At 37.4% G+C, this 16,128-nt stretch overlaps 1 protein-coding gene across 3 annotated transcripts in view; it reads left to right on the forward strand.

Moving 5' to 3' along the window:
• ctnna2 (catenin (cadherin-associated protein), alpha 2) overlaps nt 1-16,128 on the forward strand; it is a 378,523-nt gene that overhangs the window by 324,354 nt on the left and 38,041 nt on the right. For all 3 annotated transcript variants that reach the window (XM_036136991.1, XM_036136992.1, XM_036136993.1), the window contains one exon: nt 7,121-7,272. In XM_036136991.1, the coding sequence (XP_035992884.1) occupies nt 7,121-7,272 (152 nt within the window). The remainder of the gene's footprint in view (nt 1-7,120; nt 7,273-16,128) is intronic.

A 16,128-nucleotide genomic window follows, 5' to 3' on the forward strand; every position in this document is an offset into this window, starting at 1 on the left:
TTTCTGAACACCCCAAATGGCCTTTGTATTTGGGACATATGTGTAAAAAACACAGCTGGCTGAGTCACTTTTTAAATCTGCATCCATTGTTGCAGTGATGGGAAAAGTGGTATTATCCAAAATGACAGCCAGATAGCAAACTCCAAGCTTGAAAGGAGAAGAGCTAAGGTCCCTTAATCAGTGCGTAGATAGAGGCGGGAGTTAGGAGAGAGCGCTGATGAGGAAATTACTATGAAACGAGCAGGGCAGAATGAGGATGTTGGAAAAACATTTTATCCAAGATTACGGTGTGGGAGAGCAAACCAGATAAAGGCAGAAATTAAGATTTCTGTTATTTTTCTCCTGGTCAGCGTTACATAAGCATTAGGTTTGTGGTTAGACCAAATATCTTTGGAGCTGTTGGGGCCAAGACCCGACTGAAAAAGACTGATTGTGGTGTGTAGAGAGCAAAACAGCAAACGCGGGTTTTGCAGTAACTAATTTGACTTCTCCTGCTCCTGCTCCTGCTCTTTGGATTCGTGTATATATGGTTAGAGGTATGATGCAGAGAATATCTAGCTGGATTTTCTTTTTACAGTGCCATATAACTACCTGAAAGATGCCATATAACTACCAAATATTTGTTCCATTTTAACTCTTGTAGGAAAAATTACCAAAAAACATTCACATTTACCCCTTTCTCTGACTACACTCTCAAGTTCCCATCTGGTTGGACTTTGAGCTGAAAAAGGGAAACTGCATCTATTACAGAACCTGTTTATTTTACCTAATCAAGATATTTATTTGTTGATAACATGAAAAATCAGTGCTCTCTTATGATGTAAAAATTCACAGTATGTCTTGCAACCCACACTCCTTTCCCCTAGATGCTCCGACACAAACCCATCACTGATCTCACATACACACTTGCGCGCTTACCCATGGTAAAACAAAAACTGTATACCATCTTCATCATCTTAAAAACAGAAAAGAAACATGTAATACCACAGTCAGGCATAGCATCAAGACCACCTGTTCATAGTGTGTTGATTCCTCTTTGCTTTCAGATGTAAAACAGATGCACCAAGGGATGGCGGCCACAATATCAGGGATCCCCAACTTTGTGCTCACAATGAACCAGATACATATTTTTTGGCACTGGGTGGAGGGTATGAGGGGTCAAAGTAAATTAATTGGAAACATTGGATCTGGCAGTAAAACTGGACTTGATAAAAATCAAAGGTGCGAAATACTGAACATGGTAAAATTGAGTATTGTAAAAACCAAAATGTGAATAATATCACCTCTGTGACAATTAGAATCAGTGAATTTGGATGTCATTAAAATGATAACATGGTAAACATTAATGTTACAAATATTAAGGTTATAAAATTTTACGTTGCCTGTTTAAATTTACCGCCGTGATTTCAGCTACTCCACTTTTACCGTTTCAGTTCTATCGTTCAACACGTCCACAGTGTGATTTTTGTTACTTCCAGTAGATCGGACTATGGCTGCAGCCCCAGCGTGACAGTTGAATTTTGTAGTCCATAGCCTGCGGTTTAACTGCTTTAGTGCAATAACTCTATGTATACATCGATGTTCTTGAATACCTACCAACATCGAATGCCAATAGGAGCCTTCCCTTGACTTTTAATGGCAGACACCAAAAAGGAAGGCTAAGGTGGAGACTCAACCTGGGTGCTGTTTGCTTGTGACTCCTTCAGGCACCACACTATGACCAAAAATGTCACTGCAGTACTATTGGAGATGAGTTATATCACCTTAATATTTATAACATTAATATTTACCATTTAATCATTTTAATAACATTCAAATCCACAGAGGCAATATTTATTATGTTAGTTTATATAGCATTCAATTTTAACATGCTCAGTATTTCACACCTTTGATTTTTAACAAGTCCAGTTTTACTGCCACATTCAATCACATCCAATATTTCCAATTAATTTTTGTTACTTTGACCCATCATTCAATTTACCCTGGTTGTTGTGGTCCTCTGCACTTCACCCGGAATGATGTGCTGTGGTATCTGACAGCAAATGTTAATAGCAGATATTTTAACGCGGGTTAGTCCTGAGGGACTGCCTCCATGATTCAACTTGTTTGCCTAGCAGATCCCACAAATGCTTGATTGTATTGAGATCTGGGGAATTTAGAGGCCAAATCAACACCTCCAACTCATCGTTCTGCTCCTCAAACCATTCCTGACCCATTTTTGATTTGCAGCAGCAAGCATTCTACTGAAAAGGCAAAAGCCACCAGGGAATACCGTTTCCACCTTGAGTGCTCTGCATCTATCTCATTGTGCAACAAAGGGCAGTGTGTATTCTTATTCCTTTCTGATACGTTTCAGAACCAGATACATTTCTTCAGCAATATTATTTCACCACATGCAACACCCTTCACTTACCACGGATGCATACAGCAATCATATCTGGAAACACTTCAGCTGTTCTGGTTCACTTTAATGCACTCCACTGACTATTTTAAACTATATCATTAAATAATGAGCACAAAACAAATATGTTAATTATCAACACTATACTATGTAGACGTCATACCTGATTTAGAGCCGGATTGACTGTTAGGTTAGGATTTATCTGCAGGAAATGCCGGGAAATGGTTTCTGCTTTGGTTTACTTTTTTATGTTTTATGATGCTGCAGTAAAACGATACACGAAGCAGATGAGAGGAGAGATGTTCTGGCTGGAGTTTAATGTGAACACAGTAAAGGAAGCTAATGACAGCAAAATGTTTCCTAAAGGAGTAGATAAATTGTAGACTGCTGTGGGAAGCCCTGTGGCCACATTTGTTCCAACAGTTTAAGTGTTCAACACTTCCTACGCTCTTTCCTCTCCCGTCCAGCTTCACAGCATGGGAGCTTTTCTTTTTTCTGTCTCGCAGATTATTTCTGGCTGTCGTATTGGGATGGTGGTCTCATGACATTTCCTGATTGGCTTCTGTTGAGTTATATCTGAGATTCACGTTCCCGAATGTCCTGTTTGGGTGTGATACTCAGCAGATTTGCAGCCAGGTGTGTTCATTGGGACAATAAAGACACTGCTACACTGGTTTTTAGACATGCAAAGTTTTAAATCACTGAATTTTGTAGATTAGGAAGCTACCACAAAACAAACTGTGCAAACACTCTTATACTGTGGATTAGTCACATCCTCAATATATTTGCCTTAAAACAGCTGTGCCAATCGCAATGAAGCATAATGAGAAAAAGCTTCTCAAATATAACGAGTCTTCTCAAGCAAGCCATGTTTTTGTGATATTCTGAGTTATGTGCAGCTGGAGAAAAATACTCTCTTACAGTGAAGATGAAACTACTTTAAAACACATCTTGGTTTATGTAGTCACATCAATCCTGCTTTTCCACCCCCCCAAAAAAAAAAAGAAAAGAAAAGAAAGAACTGCTACAAATATCCTAAAATGTGACACATGTATACCTTAAGTATTAAATGGAACATGAGCCAACAGTGATTTGCAAAAGATTTGAGAAAATATAAACACGTTAGATTTTCCTGCGTAATGGCAAAGCGCTCTGGGGGCCGTTCTTTTCAAATTAGACAATGTAGATTTGTCAACAAATTGGTCCTGCTGCCTTTAGATGGCTGCAGGGAGTTATTGAAGTGGACAGGAAGCTTTTAACAAAGTAAACAGCACCTGTGGATCACAGGGGCCATCCCAATCCCTTCAAATTATTAACATTATTAACAGATCACTGCAGACACAGATTCATTGATGTTCTATGTTAGATTAAGCATTTTGTACCTGTTTAAATGCATTGACTGGCAGGCTGAATTGAATGAAGAAATAGACTATATGCTGTTTTTATATTGTGATTTTGATGTAAAGCACTTTGAACTGCCTTGTTGCTGAAATGTGCTATACAAATAAACTTGACTCGAGTAGTAAGAGTATTCGCTTGGCTTGTACTGTTAAAGGGCTTTATCAAGTCTATCAACCCCAAAGCGCTTTACACTATAGTCAGTCATTAACCCACTGACGGTGGTGAGCTAAAGTATGTTATTTTTTTTTTTTATTTAACTTTTTTTAACAGTGTCCTGTCTGGCAAAGTGGCAATAAAAATTGTTGTCTTAATGCCAAAAAGAGACCAACAAATTTTACTTTCACAAGTGGAGAAGTACGGCTTTCGCCATAGTAATCCGCTTGATTTATGCATGTAAATAGTTTTATTATAATTCATGCAGGGAGTATTTCATATTATATTGACACTACAATGAGAAAGTAGAAGAGGAAAAGAAAAACAAGAAAAAAAAGGAGAAAATGTGAAAGAAAGAGGAGATAAAAGGGAGAGAATAATAAAACACCTTTTGTCTGCTTCATCACCTGCAAAGAAAGATCTAAAAAGAACAGCACAACCAACCGATATAGTATTACAGATACAATAAAGGAACACCTTGATACCATCACTGAAGTATATTCAACATGTATAATGTGGTGGCTGAAGATAAAAATATGGGCTTTCTTTATGTGAATCCCTCAGTACCTGGAACCCAGCACCTGTAGTTGTTTTTGAGAGTGCACTTGTATCTGTCAGGTTTATCCATGTGAAAAATGCTCAATAGTGGTTGTGAAGAGCCAAAGACAAGACCACCCCCCCCCCCCCCCCCAAGAGTAACGAGGCAGGCGCCGGGGGACCCAAAACCCCAAATGCCCAAAGGGACCACCCAAAGTAAAGGTGCCCAAGAGGGGCCAACACAGGAAATCTGCCTGGCTGGCATACATCGGTGCCACCGGCCCCTGTGACCATTGACAGCAGGCAATCCGGGTGAAGTGTCTTGCCCAACAACACAAAGACTGAGATGGTCAGAGCAGGGGATTCAACTAGCAACCAGCCGGTTACAAGACAAATTCCCTAACTCCTGTGCCAGCGGCACCCCATTTAGCATACATAAAAGATTGGCAATTTGGTAGTTTCAATTCTCTTTACCCATACATATTCTTTTGCTAAGATATTGGGTCCAGGAGTGAAAGCAGACATCTCTCAGCAAACTGTCACTCTCCAGCATCTTATGGAGGGATGAAAAGACATACCGGACCAAATGGTGTATGTAATGCTGCAGGGCTTCTTATTCTCAGTATGTTGCGGCCACATTCGAATTTGATGTCTGAGCTGCCTCAGCTTAATACTTTTTACTATTGTATCTTATTTTCACTTATGAATGAAACTACTAAGAGACTTAGCCTCATTCTGATACTAGTCTTTCAATGGTTTTCACTTGAATTTTCATTTACAAACGAAAATACTTGAACAAAATCTACACATGAATCTTGTTCGCAATTTTTTATGTTTTTGTCGACTGATTTATAAGTGATGTGTATAAATTTGGAACGTATAGTTAACTTTTTATATAAGCTAGTCCATAAAGAGCTATGTCGTTAATTTTTGGGAAACTTTTGAACAGGCTGTATATTGTAGAATAATCTCGGATTTTTTTTTCTGGATAACATTATTATTTTTTAGCTGTCGTAATGTTGTGTTTAAATTGAGGTTTTTGGATGTGAAATTAAGGTTTATGCACCAGAAAAGGTTGAAGCAGTGCTGCGTATATCTCATTAAGCACGTCACCGGGGCACAAGGCCTCTGCTTTGAAGTTTTCATGCTCTCATTGTACTTCCATAACTACTCAGTTTAACTACGTTTAAGCCTGGCGGGTGAAAAAATCCATTCCTACATGGTCACATTTAATTCCCTTCATCATTTTTCAACTGGAATGAGTGAAATTGCTTCTTACCAGCAACTTTGCTCATTAAGAGCTCGGAGAACATTTAAATATTTCTATTTAAATCGCCTTCCCAGCAATTCCCAAAAGCCTATTTTACGCTTCTGCAGTAAGTGGATTAAACTGAATTAAAAATGAAAAGAAAAAGGCAAAAGAGTTTTTTTGTAGTGTGTTTTATGTTTGTTGAAATATACTATGTTTTATATCAAACAAATAGGTACATTGCAGATGCACCTTAAGTGCAAATGGGATAATTGATTTAGCTTGCTCTATATGTAAGTGAGCAGGATAATTTGGAGAATAATAATGAAACCATGCAGTTGGCTTTCGCGTTAGAGTCAACCAGCCAAGCCGCAGTACTTTATTTGTCTTTCCCCATATTTTTCTTTTTATCATCCATCTGTCCTCATTAAATGATTTTTTTCTTTCCAAAAAAGGATGTTCTTTTAAATCAATCCAGGTATTTGCTCTTGGGAAACTAAATCAATCTTTAATCATACATATTTTCTGCTTTTCTGTCCCCCAAAAGTATACTATTTATTGACAAAATGAACTACCTTTTTCTGCCCCTCATTATTTTCGAACTAAAATCTTTACTAAAATTAGTTTTTAATGGGGATTGCATAAAAAATAGTTGTATACCAAAATCATAATCAGAAATAATACTGCTGTTGCATGCTCGTAGAGTACAAAGAAGCCCTTCATTACAAATAGTATGCAAGGGTGTTTTTCTGTCTGTTGACCGTCTAGATCTGTAAATGGCTGCTAATGGTATGATGATTTTCTGTCTCACAATTATTACAAATCACAACAGAAGAACTAATAGAAACGTGGCCTGCTAAATATTGAAACATATAGTCAATATTCCTGAATATGAAGAGCCCATTCATTTTCAGCACAATTCAACAGAAACGCACAAAGAGTGTAAAGCTCCTCCATCAACTCCCACCCGTTTATATTGAGAACAAAAAACAGCTATTTTTGTGGTCAAAAGGGGTTTTGTGTCAGAGGGCTTTTGTTTGGCTCAAAAAGACTTTGATGAATGTTTCCTTTCGCTGACATTATGATTTGACAGTCTGGACTCACGTTACTGTGCATATTTATCTCCTTAGTTAGTCACAGATCCACATAATTAGACTAAAAGAGCTTGCACTGGACTATGGTTGAAAGGAATATTGCCATTCAGGAAGATCTTTGCTGTGATACTTTGTGGAAAGAGGTTGTGATCATTTATTCAAACAAGGCGATGAGTCAATAACATGACTAAATTTACTACAAATTTTAACTTATAAGTCGTTTTTTATTATTTAAAAAGCAGATGGCTAAAATTAACCACTTTTTTCTCACTTCTTCTTCTGCAGTCATGCCACGTTTTGCTGAACAGGTGGAGGTGGCGATCGAGGCGCTGAGTACAAATCCCCCACAGGCCTTTGAGGAGAACGAATTTATTGATGCGTCCCGTTTGGTCTACGATGGCGTCCGTGACATCAGGAAAGCTGTACTCATGATAAGGGTGCGTCCATTCACAGAGTTTCACCATGATGTCTAACAGTATATACCAATTAGGCATAACATCATGACCTACATGGGTACTCTGACTGATCTACAGCTATGCAGCTCCATAGGCACAACCTGCAGTTACGTTTGTGTTATGATTCCCATCATAATCATAACACAAACTGCTGCTCAGAATCAGCAGTCTGCACTAAGGTGCCTCAAATCACTTGGAAAAGCCTTTTCTCCCCAAGTGCATGAATAAGCCCTTAACTCTGTCGCTGGTTCACCACTGTTACTTTCACAGACATCTTTGATATATATTTATAACTGAAAACCAAGACTATCCCAGTCATAATTTGGTCGTTACCAGACTTGTTCGAATCCTTGTGCTGGACCATTATCTGCTTCGTACAAAAATTCCAATTGCTGCCTAATGTATTGCATCCATTTCAAGTCCCAGGATGAAGAGATAAACAATGTTAATTTCCCTTGTCATAATATTGTGCCTGATTGGTGTACATTTATGTTTAACCCCATGCAGAATATTGTTGCAATTTTGCCTCAAAATCATTTTATATCAGCCGACGTGGCATATGTATCCAACCAATGTGTCGATGTATATTCCATACCAAGGATCATATATAAACTGTTGGTGTTAGGCCCAATTATGTCTAGTTTCACTTGAATTTGTACTTAAAGGACATACTGTTTATTTTTTAAAGCATAGTTAGTCTTAACACATACATTTTCATAACTATATCATAGCTACCTGCACGATGAAGAAAAATCCAAATTAATTGGATATCTTCACATGATGTATTTATTATCAAGGCTGTCATTATAAAAAAGCTCCATAATAAGTTACCAACAGCTCTGCTCTGATGTTACAGTATGTACAGTTTTCACCCAAAACTGACCCTCCTCTTTTCAGCATGTAATTCATTTATTCAACTTTATGCAGGCTGGAAGGATTCCCAGTGCAGCTCTGGAAAAAATCTAATTATGGAAAATAATTTGATGTTGGTAAATAATGTAAAACAGGCAGCTTTGAACTGCCCGGGACCAGCTGGCTTCATAATCCCATCCAAGTTGAATTACTTTCCGAGGAAACAACTTGGAAGATCTGTGCCTTCTCTGTTGTTTGACTCCATCATGCAGATAGAAAATGTAGGTGTTACGTGTAATAGCCCTCTCTTTGTCTGTTTTTGTAGATGTTTTCTTTCACTTAAACCGAGTAATAGGCTTCTTTAGACTTTTCACACCACATATTTCATGAAAAAGCAATGGATTATTATGCCAATTTTCCACATTACATAAAACTTCCAAACAGGTTTAGGAACAAAAGTATAGTCATGACGAAAATATGCAAACAAAGTTGTTTGATGACCATCAAACAAAGACATATCCCCAAATACCACTGTGTATTTGGACACTGTGACTGAAATCATATTATTGAATTTTTTTTTAAATTAATGAGAACATTAATTTAAAAAAAAAAGTGTCAAGTCAAGTAACTCACTAGACAGGGTGGAGTTACAGTTGAGAAGAGGGAGCGCCGTTCAATGTATCATCCAAAATGTAAAGAGTATGACGCAACTGCAAACCTACTTACCTACCAAATGATTGAGCAGTCAGACCAGTCAGAGAAGCAGAAAAAGGCCTTCTGTAACTCTGGACGAGCTGCTGAGCTCTTCAGCTGAGGCAAGAAAAGGGGTTTTATTAAATACTTTCTACTGCTGAATGAAATGAATAAGAAGTCCTGTTAGAGGATTGCCACAAGTCATGTAGAACACACAGCAAATATGCAAAAAAAGTTGAATTTGTAAGATTAGATCACAATTAAACTTCTCGGCTTACACGCAAAAAACAATGTGTTTAAGGGATTCACAATTTCTCAACAATGGACTTTATTTGAGAAATATCTATTTTAGATGTAAAATCAATACAGTAAAAATAATGTAAGCTGTTTAGGTTTTATATATTTAAATAAAATATTGTTACACAGACGTCGCCATGTTGTTTATGCTGCAATGCAATCCGGGTAAATTATGTATCCTGGGTCCTAGCGTGAGAGCTGTCCTGAAAAAAACAGCAATGAGCAACGTTAAACATTTTCAGTGTGAATCGGAGCGGATTTAAATTGATCACAATGTTCTAATGTAATAATAATAATAATAAATAAAAAATAATGAAACGATGAACGACACAGGATTGTGTGAGTGCGCTGTGTCCAGTGTCAGGTCTATTAACACCTGCTTAGGATCTGACCGCTCCGTTTTTCGGTTTTTAGGGTCTGGTCTTCGGTCCAGTGTCGGGTCCATGATTTCACATTTGATACTGGCGGCAGTGGCAGTACCTTCGTTATTTAAAAGGGCTTCCAGTGTTGCCTGTCTCTGATGTTTGTCCCAGCGTCTTTCGCTCAAAAAAGCAGTGTTTGGGCGCTTTATGGATAAAAATAGCTGCCATGGCAGTTGGTTTTAGCTTGCAAAGGTAATCTCCACCTCAGTTACCCTTCTTCTGGAGAGAAGTGTTGAGAGCACAAATATGGGTCTTTTGGAAGTTGTCTTCTTCCAACGGCGCTTTTCTTTTTTCTTCATGTGGGAAGCGATAAAGACTCACCTCACTTTTTCTGTTGTGTTTTTTTGTTTCGAAATCACAACCACCAGCGAAACCCTGTTGCATTCTCTAAATTCATACCAGTCACACACAATATGGTAAAAAACAAGATGGGGTAATGTTATGCTTCCTGTGTTTAACTCTGTAGGTTTCATTCCAGTAGGACCTAACCACGTCACCAAAGCAGCATGCATTGCACCGGTGTAGAAATGGCGGCCTCCATGGTGAAAAATATAACAATATACAATTTTTGAAGAAATTATGAGTTTTTTAAGTATTACAAACAGCAAATCTTAAGTTAATAGGAAAATCACAACATATTTTAGTTTAACTAATCACGGATCCCTTTAAAAAATGAACCTCAAACATCATCCTTAGAACATCTCACCCACGGTAAAACATGATGGCGGTTGCATAATACTGTGCATTTTCTCCAGGCAAGCTTTTGAAAAAAATCAGCCAAGCCTTTTTTAGATCACACCTTGATTTTTGTAACGTGCTGTATTTCGGGGTCAGACAGACTGCCATCTCTTGCCTTCAGCTTGTCAAAAATGCAGCTGCTCGTCTAACTCGGTCACACAGGTGAGAACACATCGTCCCTATGCTGGCTTCTCTTCACTGGCTCCCTGTGTCTTATTGAATTGATTTTAGGAGTGTTTTATTTGTTTTTTATTGTCTCAATGGCCTTGTGCCACCCTGTCTCTTGGACTTGCTTTACGTGCTCTCCAGCAGGGACTCTAAGGTCAGCTGACCAGCTGCTTAGGGCCGCTCCAAAGACGGGGCTGACGTTCAGCAGTGATCAGGCCTCTACGTGTTAGGCAGGTTCCTACACTGTCTTCTTTTCAATCCTTTTTTAAGATTCATCTTTATTCCCCGGTGTTCATCCCAGCATGAGTTGCTAGTTCTTTTTCATAAGTTGTGTTGTTTAATATTGTTTTATGTCTATTTTTACTTTATTATTTCACTTATTATTTTAATATACAACATTAAACCATTTGCTCTTTTTAAATGTGCTTTATACATAAAAATAGATTTGATTGTAGGAATGTTTTTCCTCAGCAAGGACTGAGAAATAGGTCAGAGTTGATCGAAATTTTTTTTTTTGTTTCCTTCCACTTCACAATCATGCAGTGTTCTGCATTGGTCTAGCACATAATATACCCCCAGAAAAATCCATTACATTCAGTGGTTGTAAGAACACAAAATGTCAAAAACTTCAAAGGATGTTAATACTTTTGCAAGGCGCTTGTGTATGATTTCTTTGTTAAACCGATCACCTCTCACACTAAAAGTTCACATTCACTCTTACTCTTCATTTTACATAACTCAAGGGGATTGTTTGGATGGGATCATGTTGTTGAAGGCGCTGAAGTGATGAAATAACTTAAACTCATAGATCAAAAAAGAGCTTTCAAGATAACCGGAAAGCATGAGTTTATCTAGCTGGTAAAATTATTATAACACCCAGAAACGTTTAATCCTCTGTTGAAATGACCACAAGGTAAACAGCAGAATCATCCCATCATCATGTTCACATAAGTGCCCGGTCTCCTTGGTAACTGGCCCGCTAAGTTGGCACCTCCGCTGTGTCACACAGTGACCTCACTGAGACGAATGAGGGGGCTGCATTCCTTCACAGTTTTTATGTATGAGCAAGCATCGCCTTTGTCAGGCCATGTCTCACATTGCTTTAGTGAAACTGCAGAACAAAAATCGACCTCTTCTTTGGATAAAATAGAACTACACTGACCTTAACTTGGTTAGAATCATCGCTGTTTTTTTGTATCCAACTGTTTTCATACTGTTAAAATAATTATGTGTGAAGCATCTGAAACATAACATTGTGCCATGTTGCAAATCTGCAACACACTATAATTATGAAACAGAAAATACATCCAACTGACCAATTACTGATTTTTTTTTTTCCACTATGGGTTTATTTTCTTCCAGCTTTGAATCTTTCATATTGAGAAAAAGGGTCATTCATATCACAAAAACTCATACAACAACAGAATTGTTGAGCCTAATTTAAAAAAGAAATGCCCAATTCAAATTATTTTTAACTTCACTTTTGACTTCTTGAAGCTCATTTAGAAGCTCATATTTGTATGGATTTGGACATGAGACTAGATCTAAGACTAATTATTGTGACTAATTATTGTGACTAATGATGAGTTCATGTGTTCCTCTGGCTAGTGTTAATTTATAAAACCTGCTAAATATTTCTATGAACAAATAAAAACTAATTGAATTTGGAGAAACAGAAACAAATTCTATTTGAAAGAAATATTCTTATGTGTAAAAAAATTGCATGAAAATGAATGAAGATGATCAAACTTAATTTAACATTGTTCATTATGCTTTTCTATCACAATGAGAGCTACTAAGGATCATGGACTGCACTCCGTAGGCATACATTGATATTTATTTTAATTGTATGCTGTAAGCACATTTAATAAAAGGGATTTGCTCATTATTAGTTGTTCCAAATCTTTGACCCCAATCAGAAATCTGATATGGACCTTTGACCTTGAAATTTCAGAACTCCTCTGCAAGAGACAATTATATATGGGCTTTAATATTTATGTAACCCTTGTGTTAATAATTTCAATATTGAAATGCATGCTTTCATACCAAGACAGAATTAAATATGCATCAACTTCATGATTTAGGAAGAAAGTCTACTTTTTTGCTTTAATAATAGACCTATCTCACTTTTTTAATAGTTTTTGAATCATAACAAAATACAAGCTGTTGACACTTTTTGATGTTGGCTAAATATTATATATATTATGATATATAAACATAGTGATATAGTGTTGTGCATTAAATAATTTAAATGTATGACATCTTTCTCAACTGATATTGAACACCACCACATAATATCAATCACTCAATCAATTAATCATTCAACCTTTATTTATAGAGCATTTTACACACTTAAAGTGACCAAAGTGTTGTACAAATCTATAGAATAAAATAAATAAAATTGGAAAAAACAGAAAACATCTAGAGTACAACTAATAAAATAAGAGCAATTAAAACAATAAAGATATATGAAAAATAAAAGAAAGATTAAATATAAGAATAAAAGAATAAAAATCAGCCTGATGCTCCTACTCAACTGTGATTAAAAGACAAGTTAAAACAATGCATCCTACACTGCAAAAACGGATGCAAAAACAAGTAAAATGTTCTTAAAAGTTAGTCTATTTGTCCTCGATTTGAGCCAGTAAATAAGATTATCTGCCAATGGAATGAGTATCTTTACCCCTAAAATAAGATAATTAGACATCCTGCACTTGGAATAAGATGATGGAGATGAATTGTTCCTATTTTAAGAGGAAAAATCTTATTCCATTGGCAAATAGTCTTATTTACCTGCTCAAATCAAGGACAAATACACTTATTTTAAGAAAATTTAACTTATTTTTAGTTCTGTTTTTGCAGTGTAAAAGAGACTTAAAATCCTTTAAGGTATTAGGAAAGATCATTCTAAATTTTGGGAGCCACAGCAGAGAACATTCTTCCTTCTCAACTCACAAGAGTTCTAGGAACATCAAAAAGCAACAGGTTACCTGACATCAGAGTTCTGCTGTGGACATGTTTGTATAAGAGCTCCTATGATTAAGGAGCTGCCTGACACTTTAAATATTTAAAAACCAAACTGTTCAGAGTGTAAAGAGTTTGGTTACTAAACGTTTAAAGAACAAAACGTTAGACATTTACCTTCAGGTCTGCGCTACAGAGTGCCATTTACAAAAAGCAGCCGCCAGAGAGACAGTTTCTCCTGTCAGATCGTCATGCTGATGAGCACTTAACAGTCAGCCATGCCAAGACCTTGCTTATTTGCACCAATCCAATCATGACTTCCTCTTTCGTAAAGACACTTTATAGTATAACTGCTTTATTGTCATTCTTATGTTATTGTTGTGCATGTGAATATTCCCGATATCCTTAGCAGATGCTGAAGCCCGTAACACAAAGCGACCAGTGTGTAAGTTGAGCAACATAGCTAAAACAGAGTGCAGGAAAGTGAGATAAGCAATAACATTTTCAAATCCCACAATGACATCAGGAGCCTGGAGATATTAGCAAGCCTAAAAAACAGACCAAGAGATGTTGGCTGGCTGCTTTACCTTCAAAGGTGGCATGGCATGCTGAGATAGAGAGAAGGTTTGCTTGAAGCTGTTTGTTTTTTATATCAACTCCTACAGCAATCACACCAGACCAGACACTAAAAGAAAAAGACGGCCCTTACTGTGCCATAATTTTTAATTTCATACTCATAAACGGACCTAGTGAAAGATGCCCTTAGTTGATGTTTAACATTCCCTGAGAAAACGCCACTGTGTTTAAAATATATATTTCCTAGTCAATATAAAACGTGCCCTTGATGTGGGTGGAATATCGTATATGAGAAGCCTTTCCAGTATGCAATGCCTCGTAAGAGTATTCATACCTCTTGGATGTTTTAAGAGGTATGTAGTAGTCCTGTGAAGGCCTCAAAAGTTTTTAGAACTCCCCAGAAAAAGAAAGAAATGTTTTCAACAAGACAAATGAGCACAACAGAATGGTCAGGGATAATATAAATAAGTTTATGATTGCCAGCTTTGTGCTGATCACTCTTCAATAATTTATCAAAAAGTTTAAAGATAACAACATATTACCAAACCCTCCATGACATGGCGGGCTCGGTAAGGAGAGGAGAAGTCCATGGTAACTTTGAAGGACCTGCAGAGATCCACAGCTAAAGTGGGAGAATCTGTCAACAAAACAACCGGTAGTCCTGCAATCTATCAATCTGGTCATTATAGATCACTGACAACAAGAAAGATATTTTTAAAGGAAACCATTTGAAGTCCCAGGAGACAAAACCAGGATTGCAACACTGGGTTGGGCTACCATTATTCTTTTGAAAAGAATGGCATGGGGAGAATTTCAATGCGAATTTTGTGTGTAGTCCTGAGGTCCAAGCTGCACAATACCTTCTGTCATCCTGCAGTGCTTGCTTAATTTTTGAAAAGTCATGTCATTGTCTCAACCTGTGATTTATGAACGGCCAGACGGAGCTCAAAGGCAGCTTGTCTCCACGGATTCATGTAAAAAAATGTTTTTTAAAAGAGGCATATATGTGGTGGAAAACTGTAAAGATGTGTTTTTTTTCCACCAGGGAAAAGTAAGCTGGTGAAATATGATGGGAAGTTGGATGGTGCTAACTATAGAACAACCCTGAAAGAAAACCTGCTATTGGCTGAAAGACCAGTAACACCTTTCAGCAGGTCAATGTCACTATACTGCAAGAGCTGCAACTAAATAACTTAGATCAAAGCATAATGGCATAATCCAAGTCCAAACCTATATCCATTTGAGTATCTATGGCAGGACATGAAAACAGATGCTGGTGCTCTCTTTAATGACTGGCAGCTGTGACTGCAGTTAAAGGTGATTTTTAGAAGCATCGATTTAGGGGGCTGAATAAAGATTTGCACCCTACTTTTGAGACTTGAATGTCTAAAGGCAATTGAAATTATATTTCACTTCTACTTTACATTTATGTCTGTCTCTTTGAATCCTGATAAAATGCGTTGAATTGTGGGTTTGTAATATAACAAAAATGGGAAAAAGTTAAAGGCAAGGCACATTTATTTGTATAGCACATTTCAGTACAGAAACAATGCAAAGTGCTTTAAAGATGTATAAATGCATTTAAACGCACTGAAGTTCACGTTACATCTTTTGCTCACAGTCAGTTAACAGCTTTATCAGTTACAGCTGTCCTCACGATGGACAGGAGGAGGACTATCAGAGCCACAAGTTCACAAAACTTGGCAAAATAGAAAGATCGCACCCAGGACCTCTCACATTGAAGAGATGAGAGGTGCTTGACCCAAGTCATTCCACACCTGACAGCCAATCCACCCAAAAGACAAGGGCTCTGAGGATGTCTGTTGCCTTAAGAGACAAGAGATGGTAACTGCTCCCCAGAATCTGGCCTCTGGGCAATATTAATGACAGGAACAAAAAACTCCCTGGCAGCTTAGCTAACCTTCCTTGTTCGAGTCATTGTTACTCACCAGGAAGCAGTGCCCTGCACCACAATAAAAGGAAGGGATCCAGGGTCAGAAAGACCTCTAAAGCACTAGATAATTTTAGAAAAATAATGGTGAAAATCTGCAGCGCCAGAAATCACTTCTCTTGCAGTGCTGCAAGATGCGCCTCAACTCAACAGACTTAAATCTGCTGTGACCACTTT

Source organism: Fundulus heteroclitus, chromosome 5 (genome assembly GCF_011125445.2).
Source record: "Fundulus heteroclitus isolate FHET01 chromosome 5, MU-UCD_Fhet_4.1, whole genome shotgun sequence".
NCBI lineage: Eukaryota > Metazoa > Chordata > Actinopteri > Cyprinodontiformes > Fundulidae > Fundulus > Fundulus heteroclitus.